At 66.6% G+C, this 16,383-nt stretch overlaps 2 protein-coding genes across 2 annotated transcripts in view; one reads left to right on the plus strand and one right to left on the minus strand.

Moving 5' to 3' along the window:
- Positions 1-16,383, minus strand: part of LOC147525806 (dedicator of cytokinesis protein 2-like) — a 74,073-nt gene that overhangs the window by 25,857 nt on the left and 31,833 nt on the right. Inside the window, exons 27-28 of the mRNA XM_086630978.1 lie at positions 15,989-16,060; positions 13,631-13,726 (exon numbers count right to left, since the gene is read on the minus strand). Of these exons, the coding sequence (XP_086487104.1) occupies positions 13,631-13,726; positions 15,989-16,060 (168 nt within the window). The remainder of the gene's footprint in view (positions 1-13,630; positions 13,727-15,988; positions 16,061-16,383) is intronic.
- On the plus strand, positions 500-10,660 carry LOC147525807 (uncharacterized). Its single transcript, XM_086630979.1, has 3 exons — positions 500-2,028; positions 6,259-6,333; positions 10,462-10,660. Exons 1-3 carry the CDS (start codon positions 500-502, stop codon positions 10,658-10,660), a joined length of 1,803 nt encoding a protein of 600 aa, XP_086487105.1.

Here is a 16,383-nt window from a genome sequence, read left to right on the forward strand (position 1 = left end):
TATGCTAAAGGGGTTCCTTTTCTCCCTTCTCCCTTTGTGCTGAAGCGGCAGCGCCGGAGATCAAAGCTCGTCTCCGCGATTCGCGCTGGCGGCTCCGCGGGGCAGCGCGGTGCATGGGGGACGCTCCCGTCCTCGGGGGGCTGCAGCCGGGGCTCACCCACCTCTCTCTGTCCCCACAGGTCCAGGAGCCACGGGCAGGGACGCCTGGCACCGGCGGCCCGCCGCAGGCAGCGCTGAGCCGGGGTGGACGGCGGTGGGACGATGGGCTGCTGGCACCGGCGTGGAGGTGCGGCAGTGGGCACGGCCGTCGGGGCGGCGTGTCGGGGGCTGTAGGGGTGGGTGGCGGGCAGCATGCCCGGCATCCCCTTGCCTGCCTCCCACGCGGCGTCCCCTCTCCGCGGCGCCACGGGATGAGGCCGCCCGCCGCCCTGGGCAGCCGCGGGGACCGGTGCAGCCCAGGGCTCCGGCCGCCGGTACTCGGCCCCCCGCGCCCTGAGCCATGGTCAGCCGCGAGCCCCTTCCCGGCCCAGCTCCCGCCAGCGAGGGCGGCCAGGAGAAAGCCATGACGGTGCGCTCGGTGCTGCTCAACCGCGACTCGCCCGACATCGAGAGCCGCCTCAAGCGCCGCCGCAACCGCACGCAGCAGGTCCGCTTCAAGGACCTGGTGGAGGGCGGCGCGGACTGTGCGCCCGGTCCCAGCCCGGGGCCCACGGCCGCCCCCGGTCCCAACACCCCACGTGCCTCACCGCCCCCCAGGGATGCCCCTGAGCCGGCGGCTCTCTGTGCCTCGCCGCGGCGCTGGCCCCGGGCCCAGCCGGGCGCGCTGACGCTGCCCATGCCCAGGAAGGCATGCATGAGCACCGCCATCCAGACCTCCCCCAGCCTCCAGAAGCCCTTCCCGGCCCCCCAGCCCCGCAGCAAGAGCGTCTGCGATGTGGCCGGGGATGTGGCGCTGCCCACGGCCACGGGGAACACCTGGTGCCCAGGGGAGGCTGTGCCCACCGGTGCCAGCCGGGTCGCACCCCTGTGGGCACCCAATGGCCTCCCTGTGCACGACCGCGCTGCAGCCCTTGCCCAGCACACCACGGCGTGCCGTGTGGCACCGCCACCACCCAGGGATCCCTGTCCCCCTTACCCGGGCGCGGCGGGGTGCCCTGCTACCCGTTGCACCTCACCGGTACAGAACTGTGCCCCTGAGCCCTGCCCGCCAACCCCTGCCTGCACCCGGCTCCGAGGGCACCCCGGGGCCAGCCGTGTGGCCCCCCCGCGCCCAGCCTCTGTGCCCTGTGCTCGGCCACCCGCCGAGCTGCGGGGGCTCGGCCGGAGCGACTCGGAGCGGAGCCTGCCCTGTGGGCGCCCACTGCCCCAGCCCTCGCCGCACCACCCGCGGACCATCCCCGCCACGGACACCCGCGACCTCCGCCAGCCAGCTCAGGGCAACCCCCTGCGGGACCCCTCGCCACCCCCGCACCAGCACTGCGGCGCGTCCTGGGGGGGGCCCTGCTGCACCTCTCCAGCCCCCATCCCGCTGGTGCCGGGCTGGCACAGCTCTGCCACCGCTGCACCGGAGAAGACACCAGCTGCGCTCGGCCGACCAGACCCCCACAGCATCTGCAGCTGGCTACGCACCGTTGAGCCCGGGCACGGCCGGGCAGGACCAGAGGGGCCCAGGGAGCTGCTGCCCCCGGCCCCGCGTGGCCCCAGCGTGGGAACGCAGCCGGCTGGGCGGGCGTCAGAGGTCCCCCGGCATGGGCAGCCCTGCCTCACTGCCGAGCAGTCGGAGACACTGCGCCACGTCCAAGACCTTCTGCAGCTGGTGGTGGTGTCCAAGGGGCCGGCGGGACCACCGGCAGGGGACAAGAACACCCAGACATCTCAGGGAGAGGGCCCCCCGGCACCCGGGGAGCAGAGGGACCTGCAGTCCCAGCTGCAGTCCCTGGAAGGGGTGCTGGAGACCAGCCAACAGACCATCCGGGTGCTGCTGGACGTCATCCAGGACCTGGAGAAGAAGGAGGCCCAGCGGGACGGGTGAGCAGGCGGGGATGGAGGTGGGGGCCGGGGGCACTGATGTCCCTGGGGGGGCTGTAGATGGAGGATGGAGGGGCCCTGCCAGAGATTTGGGTGCCGCTGCCTCCCGGGCACGTTTCCCTCTGAGAAACTGGGAGCTGCCGTCACACACACACGACACTGCGTCTTGGCACGATATCTCAGCCGCCCCGGCTTGTTCCGCGTGTGCCCTCGGTGCCCTCCCCGAGCCCAGGGAAAGGGTGTGGGTGGGCAGGCCGGGGGTACGAGGGGAGCCAGGTCCCCTCCCAGCTCTGGTGCAGCTGACATGCCCATCAGTCACTGGGAGCTGAGACTGGGATGTCGCATCCCCGTGGCAGGCTCAGCCCAGCTGTGACGGATGCCCTGGGGCTGACGTCCCTGCCATGCCCTGGGGACAGCCCCCCCCCCAGTTTGTCACACCTGCTTTCAGCCCATCGTTCAAGTTACCTAAGGTGCAAATTTGGCCCCGGTGACTAATGTGTCTGTGCCCCCAGGAGATGCCCACACACCCTGCCCTGCCCTGCCTGCCCTGCCCTGTGCAGGACCTGCTCCGTGGGCATCACCCAGACCACTTTTCCTTGCCCTCCCCGTTAGATTTGCCAAACGGAGCAAGGTTAGAGGTCAGTCTGTGACGGCCCAGAGCTGAGACCCTCCAAACTCATCTCACACGAGGGCCACCAACCTCCCCAGAGATGTGAGGAGCTGCTCACTCTGTGCCAGTCCTCGCGCCCTCTGGGACGTATCCCCCAAGCCCCGAGACATCCGGCTCCCACCAGGGCAGCCCCACAACCCGCTCATTACACCTAACGAAGCCGGTGTTGGCCATAACTAAAGCGTGGGCAAAGCTGCCCTTGTGCCACCTCCCGGCGTGATGCTGGTGAGACGGGCAGCTGGGGGTCCCTGGGCCAGCACAGGCTGCTCGGGCCCCTGCCCAGCTGTGGTTCAGTGTGCGAGGAGATGGAGACCCCCCACCTCTTGGTTCCCTGTCCCGGTGTTTCACCACCCTCAGCGTGAAAACGCGCTCCTAATCTCTAGTGCTCGTGCAGCTCGTGCAGCTCGTGCCCTCTGCTCCATGCAAGTAAAGAAGTGGTGGAGAGAAGCATGCAGGCAGCCTTCACGGTGCCCAGCAGCGGCCACGGTTCAGGATATTCCCATTAAGCTCCTGCCACGATTCCCTTGGGTCAGAGTCAGGAAGGCAGCAGCTTCGCTGCACAGGGACCACAGTGCTGGGGAGCACCCCTGGCATGGGGACTGTGGTGCTGGGGAGCACCCCTGGCATGGGGACCGCGGTGCTGGGGAACACCCCTGGCATGGGGACCACGGTGCTGGGGAGCACTGCCCCCACCACTTATGGGCAGCGTTTCAGGCATGGTCAGCCGTGTGGGCACAGCCCGGGGCATCAGGACAGGAGAGCTCGTCAGTTTGGCCTCGCAGATGGAGAGAGGCCCAGCCTGCCAGGGGTGCCGAGTTCGGTGCGTGCCGTGGCAGCATCGGTACATCTGACTTGGCATATGGTTTTGGGGAGGCAAGGTGGCACACGGGAGATCTGTGCCGGTTGGGCAACTCTTAGTAGTCCTGGCCCTGGTGCCTGTGCACGTGTGTAATTGTTTCACGTAAAACGAATGCCCGCTAAGTACCTCCTTCCAACTAGAGGCAATAGAGGTGCTGTGGATCCCACAGAGGCGTTAGCAAGAGCGTGCGAGTGCCGTGCTCCCTCCCTGGCACAGGCTGCCCAGCCCGTGTGTGCCCGTCCTGGCAGGAGCTGCCAGCAGCCCTGGGGTGCCGGCTCCCATGGGGCCTTCCCTGTGCCCTGAGCACCCCTTCTCCCTGGCCATGTGGGAGCTGCTTACCCTGCTGGCTCTGTGCGTGCCCTGCTGCTCCTGCCCTGGCACAGCACAGGTAGCCGCACCAGAGGGAAGGTGGGCACAGTTCGGGGCTTGGCACAAAGCACTGAAAAAGTGTTTCTCATGGCCGAGCCCAGCAGTGCTGCTTCTGCCTCCATGGATGGGCACCTGAGTGCAGTGCCAGGGACTTTGGCCAGGGCCAGGGCTGGCATTCCCTCCTCCTATGTTTGCTGCTGCTGCTGCTGGGCATCAGCATGCAGCCCCCTGCCCAACCCGCTCTGCCCCTCACCATGCAGCCCCAGCACAGCCCGCTTGCCCCTCGCCTGTCAGGGCTGCACGAGGGTCCGCTGCCCCCAGGGCCTGTGCAGCTGCTTGGAGGGGACCAGCCAGGGAGTGACCCCCCTGCCTGCGGTGCTGCCCTCGGGTTTGCCCACAGCCCCGCAGCCGTGCCGTGGCCGTGCCATGGCCGTGCCGAGCCTTGTCGCTGCAGGGTACGATGGGGCCCTGTGCAGAGCAGTGCCTGTTTAGAGGGCAGGTTGGCTCCCGCGGTCAGAATTGAGTCTGTCTGCTTGGGAAGCTGATTTAGCTTCGCTGCGGGCAGCTAATTAAGATCTCGGCTCCGTATACTGTTGCAGTCAAATGAGCAAACAAGATGCCCGGAGACATAAGGAATGGGAGAGAAAATCACATTAAAAATTATCCCAGTGCCCTGATGCTGAGGAACAGCGCGGCCTCGGTTGCGATGGGTCGGCGTCCTGCAGGCGTGCGGTGCCTCCGAGGCACCCGCCGCGCACCAGAGCGCTGCCACCAGCCCCAACACCGCTCACGGTGCCACGTGTCCTCACAGGGTCCGGGCACCTACCGCCAGCAACACCCCGCACCGAACACCCGCCTCAGGGTCAGACCTCATCCTGGTGGAGGGGCGTAGTTTGTGCAACGTTAGGCACACACACATCTGTACCTTTTATATAAATATATTTATAAAAGGTATCCTGATCTAATTTATGTGCTAAGAGCATAATCCCAATTGTAATATATAATTTGGTGCAATAAAAGACCTAGTTTTTGAGGGCTGAGAACAGTCATGATCAAGGTCAACTAGTAGGAGGCAGATTGAAAGAGGAGGATGCGAGTGCCCTGTGGGGACGGGGGTGTTTGCTCAGCTGCCCCCCAAAAGCCGCAGCCTGCGCTGCCTAAGAGGGGCGACGGAGGGGTGGAGACGGAGTCCGCACGGGTGACCAGAAGTATTTCATAGGGCCCTTTTCTTACGTCTCTGAGAGCCACCGGAGTTGGGGCACCCCTGCGGAGCACCCGCAGAAGTGCTGGGGCCGGAGGCCGCAGGCAGCTCCCTGGCACAGCCCTGGCACAGCCCTGGCACAGCCCCGGCACCATGGGGGCTCGGGAGGGCTGCAGAGCCGAAGGCACCGGAGCGCCGTTCAGGGGAGCTGCAGGCTGCCAAGCAAGGAGAGACCCTGGGGCTCAGCAGCTTAACCCGAGTGCCAGGCAGCCTTCCCTGGGCAAGGGCGCTTCTCTGGTGCGAAGGCACGAAAAGGAGCCGAGCCCTGGGTTTGGGGTAGGCTAGTGGTTAGTCTGGAGCATCCCCCACCGCCCGTCTGCCAGGGCACTGCTATGCCACGAGTGCCCCCGCGCGCTGCCCATGGTCTCACTCCTCCATGGCACCGTGTGTGGGGAGACGCACGGTGAGCTGGGGTGGCTACGGCACAGGGTGGCCACAGCACGGGGTGGCCACGGCACAGGGTGCAGCTCTGGGGTGGAGGGGAGAGGAGGGGGGAAGTACCCGGGGCTTCTGCTGTGCCTCTCTGGTTTACAACCATCTGAGAAACCTGCAGAGCCGAGAGGCACCGCACGTGGCCTGGCATCAAACGGCATCACTCAGGAGAGGAGCTGGGACGCGGGGAGGAGAGGAGCGGGATCCCAAGGAGGGGAGGAGCGGGATCCCAGGGAGAGGAGCGGGATCCCAGGGAGAAGAGGAGCAGGATCTCAAGGAGGAGAGGAGCGGGATCCCAAGGAGGAGAGGAGCGGGATCCCAAGGAGGAGAGGAGCGGGATCCCAAGGAGGAGAGGAGCGGGATCCCAAGGAGGAGAGGAGTGGGATCCCAAGGAGGGGAGGAGCGGGATCCCAGGGAGAGGAGCGGGATCCCAAGGAGGGGAGGAGCGGGATCCCAAGGAGGAGAGGAGCGGGATCCCAGGGAGAAGAGGAGCAGGATCCCAAGAAGGACAGGATCTGGGTCCCGGTTCCTGCCTGCTGGACTACGGACTCGAGAGGCAGCAGAGGGGCCCGGGGCGGTGGGGGGCACAGGCGGAGCAGTCCGGGTCTCCGGGCTCACGGCACTTCTGCTCTGTCGCAGGCGACACTCGTACCGGACAGGGCAAGACATCGCCAACTGCGGGACCTGCCGGGACTGTGCCTGCATCATCTACAGGTGAGAGCTGGCGCCGGCACCAGGCACGTTCCCGCGGGACCCCGGCTCTCCGCCTCTCAGACCCCTGGTTTGGCTGTGAGGCAGAGGTGGGGAGAGCTGCGAGTCTGCACTGCTGGGCACCGTGCTGGGGGATGGAGGGGACCTGCCCGTCTGCGTTCCATCTCCTCTCCCATGGCAGGGTGGGTGCTCAAGGCATCCCAAGCGAGGGGCTGCAGGGTCTCATCCTGTCCAGGTCTGAGCTGTGCCTGGGGGGATGTGGCACTAACACAGCCACAGCTTTTCCTCCCCTGTCCCTCCCAGCAGAGGAGCTCTGTCGCAGAAATGCCTCCAGCTCCCCAGGGCAGGACACAAAGCCGGCTGTAGGGGCCAGCTAAGGCCCCCCGTGCTAGGTCCCCAGCAGAGACCGTTGCTGGAAGCTCATGGGAAAAGGTGACGGGGCACACAGAGAGCGGCTGTGCCCATGCCACGCATGCGGTGCCGTGTCCTTGCACCTCATCCTGCTCACCCATGTCCCCAGGAGCCCGTCCCATCTGCAGCCCTGCAGCCGATGGGGACACAGAGGGCTCTCGGCCCCGCTGTGCCCACAGCTGCCCTGCTCCCAGGGCACCACATACAACCGCTCACAGGTGTCGGGGGGCACCACCTCGGCCAGAGGGCTGCTGTGCCAGGGCAGGCAGGATGGTGGGCAGCAGGGACAGAGATGCCGTTTGAGCCGGAGCCTGAGCCTGGGTTGTGCGGAGGGCAGGGTGCTGCGGTGGCCCGGCCCTGGGCTGTTGCTGTTGCTGCTGGGTCACCCCTTCCTCTGCAGGGAGTCTGGGGGGGCTCATGGGCTGCTTCCCACCAGTGGCACGGCATGGCCATGAGCTGCAGCCTCCCCTCTCTCCTCACAGCCCTTCGTGTCCCTAAAGGCAGCATCTCCTGGCAGGGTGCTGCGTGCCAGGACGCGGCGGGCAGCCAGCGTGCCAGGACACCTCAGTGGCACATTTGGAGGGGCACAGCTGCTAGCACAGTGCAGGTGCTCGCTGTCCTCGGAGCAGGGTTCGGCTCACCAGACCAGCCAAGGAGCTGTTCTGGCACACTGGTGCCAGCTCTACCCACTGTGTGCTGCCAGAGCTCCCGGCACGGGCACCGCGCTGCTCTGCAGCCGGCTCCTGCCACGTGTCGAAAGGCCAGAGTGGGCTCCTGGTGTCACCTGGCCTGAATCTGGTCCCTGCATCTCTGCGGAGAGCAGCTGCGGCTGGCAGGGACAGGGTGATTTTCAGGAAGAGCAGCTGCCTGGCTGCAGCTGGAAGGAGAGCGGCTCCCGTCCGGCGGCACAGCGTTTGTCGGCTGTAAGAGCCGTTGATCGGGGAAAGCCTCGTTAGCGGCGGGTGGGCGGGCTCGCCCGCTCGCGCCGTGTCCAGGCTGCACGTCATCGTGCCCGTCCAGGCTGCACGCAGACGGGCTGCCGGTCACACGGGACGTTCCTGCCCCTCACTGGGGTACGGGACCGCGGGGCCTCAGCTCTGCTTCCCCGGCGTTGGCACTGGGCTGCGGCGTGGTGGCCCTTCCTGCACTGCCCGCTCTCCGCAGAGCCCGTTCGGTCTCAGGGAAAGGGGTCTCACGCCCTCCCGGCGCCGGCCGGGACGTGGCCAGGGCCCTCTCCCCATCAGCCCTGTGGGAACCGCGGAGCTGCAGTTTCTCCGGAGCCTTCTGCCTGTCCAGGCATCCATGGGCATCCCTATGCCCCTCGGGCTGGGCAACCTGCCAGCCCCCCTGCACGCACATGCAGGTGGCTGGTGAGCCATGGTCTCGTTTGCTGTTAATTAGGCTCACTCTGCTGGCGCTCAGTAGCGCAGGCTGCGGCACACGGCGCTGGCACCAACCGGTGTGCCGCGGCGCGGGCACAGTGCGGTTCAGCTGCTGCCCTGCTGCGCTTTGGCGAGCGCCTGTGCGTGGGACAGACGCCCTCTCCTCCAGCACCGCGGGGTGTCCCGGCGCTGGCCCCCGCTGCGCACCGGCACCCTCGCATGCCCTGCGCCCGCTGCCCGCCGTGCCCGCGCCGCCACGGCAGCGCTGCGGCCATCTCTTGTTCTCTGCTTATTTACACCGCGACCTCCCCGCTGTAGCTCGTGGGGGCCTTCAGTGCTAATTGGGTCTGACGAGCCCGTCTCCACGCGGCACTGCGGCGCAGAGAGATGGCACATCTGGGGGAGGGCATCCCTGTCATTGCCGGGCTCCCGCCGGGGACTCCTCTGGGCCTCGCTGCCATCCGCGTGATGAGAGGAGGCTCCAGCGGGACTCAGGATACGGGGCAGGGGGAGCAGGGGCAGCGCCGAGCGCACTGGGTGCCGGGACAGCGGTGCCAGCACCAGCCCTTGGGGATCGCAGCAGGAGGAGCAGACCTGTCCGCCCGTCCCGTCCCAGGGCCATGCACAAACGTGCCAGCTCAGCACCCCCACAGCAGCCCTGAGTCCTTCCTCTGTGTCCCCCCTGGGACGGTGGGGTCCCCCCATGCCACCCTCCTGCTAAGGGCTGTCTGCTGCGGCTCGTCCTTTTTGCTCAAAATAGCTGGGCACAGTGGGTGTCCTGGCAGGGTGAGATGATGGGAGGTGACAGGAGGTGACGGGAGGTGATGGGAGGTGACGGAAGGCATTAACGTGCCACGTGGGGCTCACAGGGTGCTGCCCGTGTGCGGGGTGGCCACGCCACGTGTACGGTCCTGGGCACACAAAGCAGCACCTCACTGATGCGATGGGACGTGGCTGGTGCGAGGCGAGCGGAGCGCTTTCCGTGTGAAGAAGCATCACGGCACGTGGCTGCCAGCAGCCAGCCCACGCTGTGGGTGCTGCGGGGACACCGCAGGGCTCTGGCACTTGCAGGAAACCCGCGGGCTGTGGCGGGGGGGCACAGCCCCCCTTACCTATCTAGACCCAGGGCACCCCAGTTCTTTGCATCGCCGGTGGTGTGACAGCATGGCACCACCAGAACACGGTGACTGCAGGGTGCTCAGCGTGTCCGGAGCCTTCCTCTGCCCTCCCGTCCGTGTCGGGAGGACAGGCAGCCCTGGCAGCAGTGCCACCGGTCCCAGGGGCACTAATGGGCATCACCACTGATGGTCTGATCAGGGCAGAGTTGCTGCTGCACTCCCGAGTCAGGGACTCTGCTGCTGCTGCAGGAAACCCCAATTGCCCGGTGCCCGAGTGCCGCCTGAGTGCCACCAGCACAGTGTGCTGGGAGCAAGTCCCTGGCACTTGGGGAGGCCCCCTGCAGCAGATCAGCTCCCCAGGAGGGACTCGGTGTGTTTGCCCGTGTTTAGGACTGTTTGCCTGTGTTTAGGACCGGCATCCAGGGCGAAGGAGCTCTGGCAAGCGGGCATAACAGGAAAAAGCACAGTCAAGCCCAAGAGAAAAGCAGAGGCAGAGCCAGGCTTGATAAGAAAGACGATGCAGGGGGGCAGCTGAGGGTAACCCATCCCAAAATACCCCCTGCCACCAGGTCAGGGGCTGCTTGTCAGTCTGTCCCTCCCGAGGCAGAGGTCCCTGGATGCTCCGGCACAGCAGGTTTAGCCGTTTGGCATGTGCGGTGCCACATGCCCAGCTGCAGACCGCACTGCCGCAGGCGGGACGGATCCAGCCCCCACCCCGCCACTTACAGCCATTGAGTTTGAGGGTGGTGGGCAGGAGCTCTCCGAAGGGCATGCCAGCAGGATGTCCCCTTGCAGGGCGCACGGTGACCCCGGGAAGTTGCCCACCAGGCAGTACCCGGAGCCCTGGAGAAAGCTGCCAGAGAAACACTCAAATGGCCACTCTGCACTGTGGGCTCCGGGTCAGGGGCTGCTCCTGCATGAGACCCCTGCCCTTCCCGCGGGCTCAGACACCCCGTCCCACCGCAGGACGACAGCTGCCACAGCCAGGCTGGTCCCCTGCCACGCACCCCGGCCCCGTGCAGCAGCCTCGGGATGCAGTGGGGCTGAGGTCCCCAGGGACATGCTGGGGGCTGAGCTCCCCGGGGGTCTCGTGGCAGGGCGCAGGGGTGGAGGTGGGTGCTGGGGCGTGGAGCCGTGGCGGGCAGGGGGCCACGGTGGGCAGGGGGGCCGTGGTGGGCGATGCCCTCTAACACCGTCCCCTTCGCCCTGCTCGCCCGCAGTGTGGAGCACGACTTCCGTCAGCAGGAGGGCCGCTTCCAGCGGGTGCTGAGCCATATCGAGGGGGACACGATGCCCGGCTCCCCCGCGGCAGCGGCGGGGGCCGTCCCGCCGCCCAGGCAAGAGCCGTCGCCGGTGACGAAGCTGCCTGCGAAGCTGGACATGAAGAAATCCAGGCGCAAATGCTTCTGGTTCCTGTGAGCCAGCGGTGCCCAGCGGGCCAGCAGCGTGGGGGCACCGTCCCAGCACTGACCCCTGCCCACGCCTCCTCCCTCCTCTCCCTCCCTCCCTCCGTCGGTAGGGTTTGGGTAGCACCAGCTTTTATATTTTTAACCGTTCAGTTTAATCTGTTGAAGCCCCTGTGTAAATACGGCGAGGGGAACAATGGCTGTATTTAATGAGAATTCAATAAATTCTACGGAGACGCTATTTTTGTTACATCCTCTCCCACCTGTGCACTTCTGTTCTGGATGAGGATGAGGAGGGGGACGGTGGCTGTTCCCCTGCACGGGCCGCAGTGCTTGCCTGGCCCCAGACTCCCGCTGCCCCTTGGCGAGAGCTGCCTCGGACCCCCCTCTGCCCCGGGGCTCCCCAGGAGCCGTCTGGGACCCCCCGCTGTCTCGGGGCTCTCCAAGGGCCACCTGGGACCCGCCCAGGGCTCCCTGAGAGCTGCCTCGGACCCCCCTGTGCCCCGGAGCTCCCTGAGGGCCACCAGCAGCCCCAGTGCCCCCCACCTGTCCCTGCACTGCACAGGGTGGGCTGCTCACCCGGCCCCCCCCCCGCTGCCCGCAAGTTAACTGGGAGTGCGGGGGGCTTCTCCTGCACCCCTGCTCAGAGACGGTGGGAAACGGTCTCTGTGGGGTCCTCGCCAGGAGACCTGTCCCCGAGACCCCCTGGGCGGCAGGGTGGGCTGGGCGGGGTCCCGGGGGACGTGGCTCTCCTGTGCAAGGCAGGGGGCTGGGGCTGAGCCCCCACAGCCTGCTCGTCCCCGGGGCTGCCAGAGGAGCGGGGACTGCCCGGGGTTGCAGGGGCCAGGAATTCCCTCTCCTCCGTGGCGGCTGGCTGGCAGGGTCTCCCCCGGATCCGCCGGCTGATTACAGGGAGAAAGGAATTAGCAGCTCCAATATTGCAGCCTCGGCAAGGCCGCCCGCGAGAGCAGAGATCCAGCGTCAGTTTAATGAGGGTCCCAGATCAAAGCAGCCGGCGGCGGCAGCGGGAGGCCAGCGTGTGCCGAGAGCGGGGTGGCAAGCGCTCCCCACGCTCCCCCCAGCTCGCCGGCACGCACTGTGCCCCGACCACCCTCCGCCGCAGTGCAGCCACGGGGCGAGCACTTCCCAGGGCCCGCAGCCGGGCGACCCACCCGCACACGGCACCGGGGCTCTCGCCTCAGCATCCGCTGGCAGCACGAGCCCTCGTGGCTCTCCCAGTGGGACCACCAGCCTTGGAGTGGAGGACGTCGCCCAGCGCACTCCAGGAAGGTGGAGCTCCACGGCTGGCGGCTGCTGCGACCGGCGGTCCGGCGGGGGGCAGAGGGCAGGAGGGTCTGGGCACGGCTGCGCCCACACCACGGTACCCCCTGGCAGGAGACTCACACGTGCAGGACATGGTGTTAAGGCCCATCCCCTGTGCTGGGGACCCGCAGCCGGAGGTGCCGAGGGGGCTGGCAGTGCTGAGGGGACCCCATGATGCCACGGAGCCCTCCCGCTCGAGCCGCAGCCTGTCCCGCAGCAGCTGGTTGCCTCCTTGCGGACGGGGCCGAGATGTTGGCGGGGGAACTGGGGAGGTCAGAGGCCTCTCAATCGCCCAGCCCGCAACTGGGAGGGAGTTCCTGGGACAGTGAATCGGAGCGCTCCTCCCTTCTTGCCCGGCAGTGCCAGGATGGATGGGGACTGCGGCAGCGGCACGGAAACAATGAACGACGCTGGAGAAGCTGCCAGACGGCGTTTCTGGCGCCCAGCAGGGAAGCGGATTGAGCAGTGGGAGTGAGGCGCAGCCAAAGGATCGCTCCCTTCTCCCGCACCGTGCACGGGGCCACGCGTCGGCACCCAGCACCCCCTGCTCGCCTGCTGCAGCCTGGCAGGGTGCACCCAACGGCCCTCTTTGCTCGTGCTTCCCCTGGCACTGAGTCACGCAGCCCAGGAACAAAGGCTAAACGCAAGATGACACCAAACACAACCCTGTACGCGTCTCCTGCCGGAGTTACATCTCCTGCCCACTGGCTTTACCACCTCACTTCAGTTAGGTCCTTATTAATGAGAGCAAAGAACAGGATGGCAATCCTGCAGGCTTATCCCAAGAAGGCTCAAGCAAAGGGCTGAGCTGCCATTCCGGATGCCCACACCTTCCCAGGCACGGCACGCAGAGCGGCACGGCACGCAGCGCAGCATGGCACAGCACGGCGCTTCCCCATGGCACGGCACGCAGCGCAGCATGGCACGGCATGGCGCTTCCCCATGGCACGGCACTTCTCCACTGCTGCACGGCCCTGCCGCTCGCTCCGGGCTCCTGGAACGTGGTCAGACACAGCTCCTTGCTCACCCTTGCGACCCGGAGCAGCTTGTCAGGCCCACACCTCGCTGCCCAACTGAGCACACTGGGACTGCCACCATGTCCGCATCAGGTGCCCGCAGCCCCACGCCGGTCACAGTTCCCCCTCCTTCATGGTCAGCTCATCATGCCCGGTGCAGCTGCTCTGCGTGGAGCTCTGGCCGGGCAGCGCTCTGCCCTGCGTGCCCCTCCCTTGGCACTGGTGTCCCAGCACATTCCTCCCACAAGTTCTTGGCATGTAAAGTTGTGACAGTTCGCCGGGTCCAGCCGCTGGTTTTCTGGAGAAGGCAGCCCAAACCCCTCATCTGCTTCCAAAAGAGGCTGCCCGCACCATGAACGCTGCCTGCTGCTCCCAACATACCCCCTGCCCCAGACCCGCTCCTGGCATAGCTCCCCCTCCCTTTTGGGCTTTCTCCTGCATCCAGCTGTGTTTAACACCTGCACGTCCAGCCCCAGCCTGGGTACCGGGCTGCAGTGCCAGATGAGGAGCAGCATTGGTCACCCGCTCCTGGACTCCCAAATCAGCGTTGCCTTTCGCATCTCCCGCGTCACCCAAAGGCAGCCGCGGGAAGTGGCGCGGCCCCGATGCCCGGCGCAGCGCGAGGTGGCGGTGGCAGTACTCACCCGCAGGGCGTTCTCCCGGTCCAGGACGATCACCCTTCGATTGACGGTGTGCAACAGCTGCTCCAGGATCAGCTGGATGTGCTTCTTCACCTTCACCTGCAAGGCAAGAGGTGTCACAGCCGTGCCTGAGCGCCTGGCGCTGCCAGCCACGGTGCCGGGAGGGAGGGCACAGGCAGAGCACCATCACCGCAGCTGGCAGGAATTGCCCCTGTGGCACAGAGCCGGCACGTGGTCCCCAGACCCTGCAGGCACCTGGTGCTGGCAGGCTGGGCTGGGGGCACACCACCTCCCGGCCCATACACGATGGGCCCCGTGGCACCGCCGCAATTACCGCGGCTCACCAAAAAAAGCAGGCAAGGGGATGGCAAAGTGTTTGCAGTTATTCTTGGCAGAAGGTGCGGGAGCCGGGGCTGAGGGCACAATTTCCTCAGCACTCCGCAGTGCCCCGTGCAGCGGCGAGGAAGCGGCTCTGCTCCAGCCACGGGAGACGGTGACCGTGGGACGAGCCCCAACACCTCTGCAGCTCCAGCTGTGCGGTGCTGTGGCTGCCAGACGAGCCCTGTGCCAGGGATCCTCAGCGTGGGGCCAGGCAGCTGCCAGGTGGGACACGCTGCCAGGAGGGACACGCTGCCAGGAGGGACAGGCTCCTGGCACCTCGGGAGATGGGAAATCACGAGCTGACTCTTTAGAGTTGTGATTTATATGAAATACTGAAATAAAGTCTTGTCCACTCCAGCACAGCAAGTCCGGCTCCTTCGATCACGCGCCGGGGCTGGCAGGGCCAGGGCGAGCAGTGGGAGCTGCAGCTGGAACACGGCGATGTGCTCCGGTGTAAACGGAGCTCGGGGTCCCTGCACAGCTGGGCCTTGGGCACCTCCTGGGCAAAGCCAGGCAAGCCGCGGGGGACACGGGGAGAGCTGTGTCGGCGCTCGCCAGAGCTGTGCCCAGAGCAGGCGGTTCCGCAGGCAAAGGTGGGTTTCAGCTCAGACAGGGTCGAAACAAGAGAAGGATCCTGCCCCGTGAGCACCCTGACCATCGGCTCCCGGGGCTTTCGGGTTTAACAGTTAAGGCCAAAAAGAGACATTTCAACCACAACTTCTAAGCTTTCCCTGCCATTGCCTGGGCGTCCCGGAGCCACGGGAACTGAAAAGGACACGGTGCCATGCATCTAATTCAGCTTCCACAGCGCCGGTCACTGTGCTGCGGGTGTGACATCTGGACTTCCCAGGGCTCCCACAAAGGGACCCCAAAGCACAGACCAGCCTAGAAAGGACGGAAATGGAGGAGGTATCCTGCAGAGCTGAGGCACAGATCCTGCGCTTTCCCAAAATGTTGCAGGAATGGCTGCCGCCAGCAGCTGCCATGCGACCTCCAGGCTCTCAGCCCCGCCGTGGGGAGACTGGGGCTTGCAGGGAGAGATGGTGATGGGCTCGCCAGTGGCCCAGGGACACAGCCCACTGCTGGCTGCAGGAAGGCAGGGAACACAGGGCAGCACCCAGGCAGCACAGGGAAAGGGGGTCAGCTACCAGGTATGGACACGCCTGGCCCTGCCAGGAAGATCAGCCTGGCACCGCAGCGACGTGACCCAGCATCCTGCACCATGCAGCATGCCGCGCTCCTGTGCCACGGGAGGAGATGGATGACCCAGGGAAGGTGCTGCCAGCGTGGCTGTGCGAGGGCTGTGCTCACACCTGTGACTCCGATGTGCTCAGTCCCAACACCGTGATGCCGGGGCAGAGCATACCAGGAGAGCCGTGACCACAGGTCATGCTGCCGGGGCTGCCGGCCGTCACTGGTTGTGTGATGTCTCTTGTACACTGCTTCCCGTGCCGCAAGCCCAGGCTCCGTCCTTCCAGCTGCTGGGGAGCAGTGAGGCCGGGGCCAGGCAGGGCCACCGGCACACTGGCGGGGCCGTAACGCAGTGTGAGCCAGCTCTGGAGCGCTGGCATGCCTCACACATCCCTCAGCTGCCATGCTGGGAACACTGTTGGGACATCTGGGAATGCTGCCAGGCCACCCCACAGCCCTGATGTCCCCTGAGAGCCGCAAGACCTCGCTTGCTCCTTGCCCAAAGTACTGAGGCTGCAGGGGAACTGGGTGAAGGTCTGGGCACAGACACCCCCGCCCCAGGGTGGCCACGGGGCACTGGGAGCCCAGCGCAAGCCCAGGGCCACGCAGACCCCCGGCCTCCCACCATCACCACAGCATCCCTGCCGGCAGCCCAGCTCCGCGCATTGGCTCCAGGTTCGTCACGGTGGTGAGACACAGGCGAGCCCTTCCCAAATGTGCAGGAGTGCCCAGCTCCTTCCTGCCATCTGCCAAGTGCCGAAGCCCAAATCCTGCTGGAGAGGCACTCACCAGCTCCGCGTCCCTGCGGTCCTTGTGCCGCCCCTCGCCTGCGCCGTGCCGCGCTCGCAGCTCCTCCGCTCTCTGCAACAGGTGGTGCCCGGAAAGTCAGGCTGATGCCCGGCCAGGATGGTACCGTCCCACTGGAGGCCAGCCTGGGGCACGCCAGGCACCAGCAGCAGCACCGTGCCTGGCTGGACGCCCACCACCCACCGCCCAGCCCGACCTGCAGCTGGGCTGCTTGTTACCGCAACCACTGCTCCGGTGCCCGGCCCCGGCGGGCAGGCTCCCACAGGCACATGGGGGGAAGCAGGTGCATGGGGCTCCCCATGCCCAGGCACGTTGGGTCTCTGTTGTGGGGTGCCCTGCCTCCCCTTTAGGCCATCACGGCTAATTTCGGAGTGCAG

This window comes from Tauraco erythrolophus, unplaced genomic scaffold, assembly GCF_009769465.1.
Source record: "Tauraco erythrolophus isolate bTauEry1 unplaced genomic scaffold, bTauEry1.pri scaffold_63_arrow_ctg1, whole genome shotgun sequence".
Classification (NCBI taxonomy): domain Eukaryota; kingdom Metazoa; phylum Chordata; class Aves; order Musophagiformes; family Musophagidae; genus Tauraco; species Tauraco erythrolophus.

Excerpts from the sequence above, each read along its gene's own strand:
- LOC147525807 (XM_086630979.1), top strand. The coding sequence starts at position 500 with ATGGTCAGCCGCGAGCCCCTTCCCGGCCCAGCTCCCGCCAGCGAGGGC. Across the intron at positions 2,029-6,258 it reads AAGGAGGCCCAGCGGGACGG|GCGACACTCGTACCGGACAG; the intron begins GTGAGCAGGCGG and ends GCTCTGTCGCAG. Across the intron at positions 6,334-10,461 it reads TGTGCCTGCATCATCTACAG|TGTGGAGCACGACTTCCGTC; the intron begins GTGAGAGCTGGC and ends GCTCGCCCGCAG.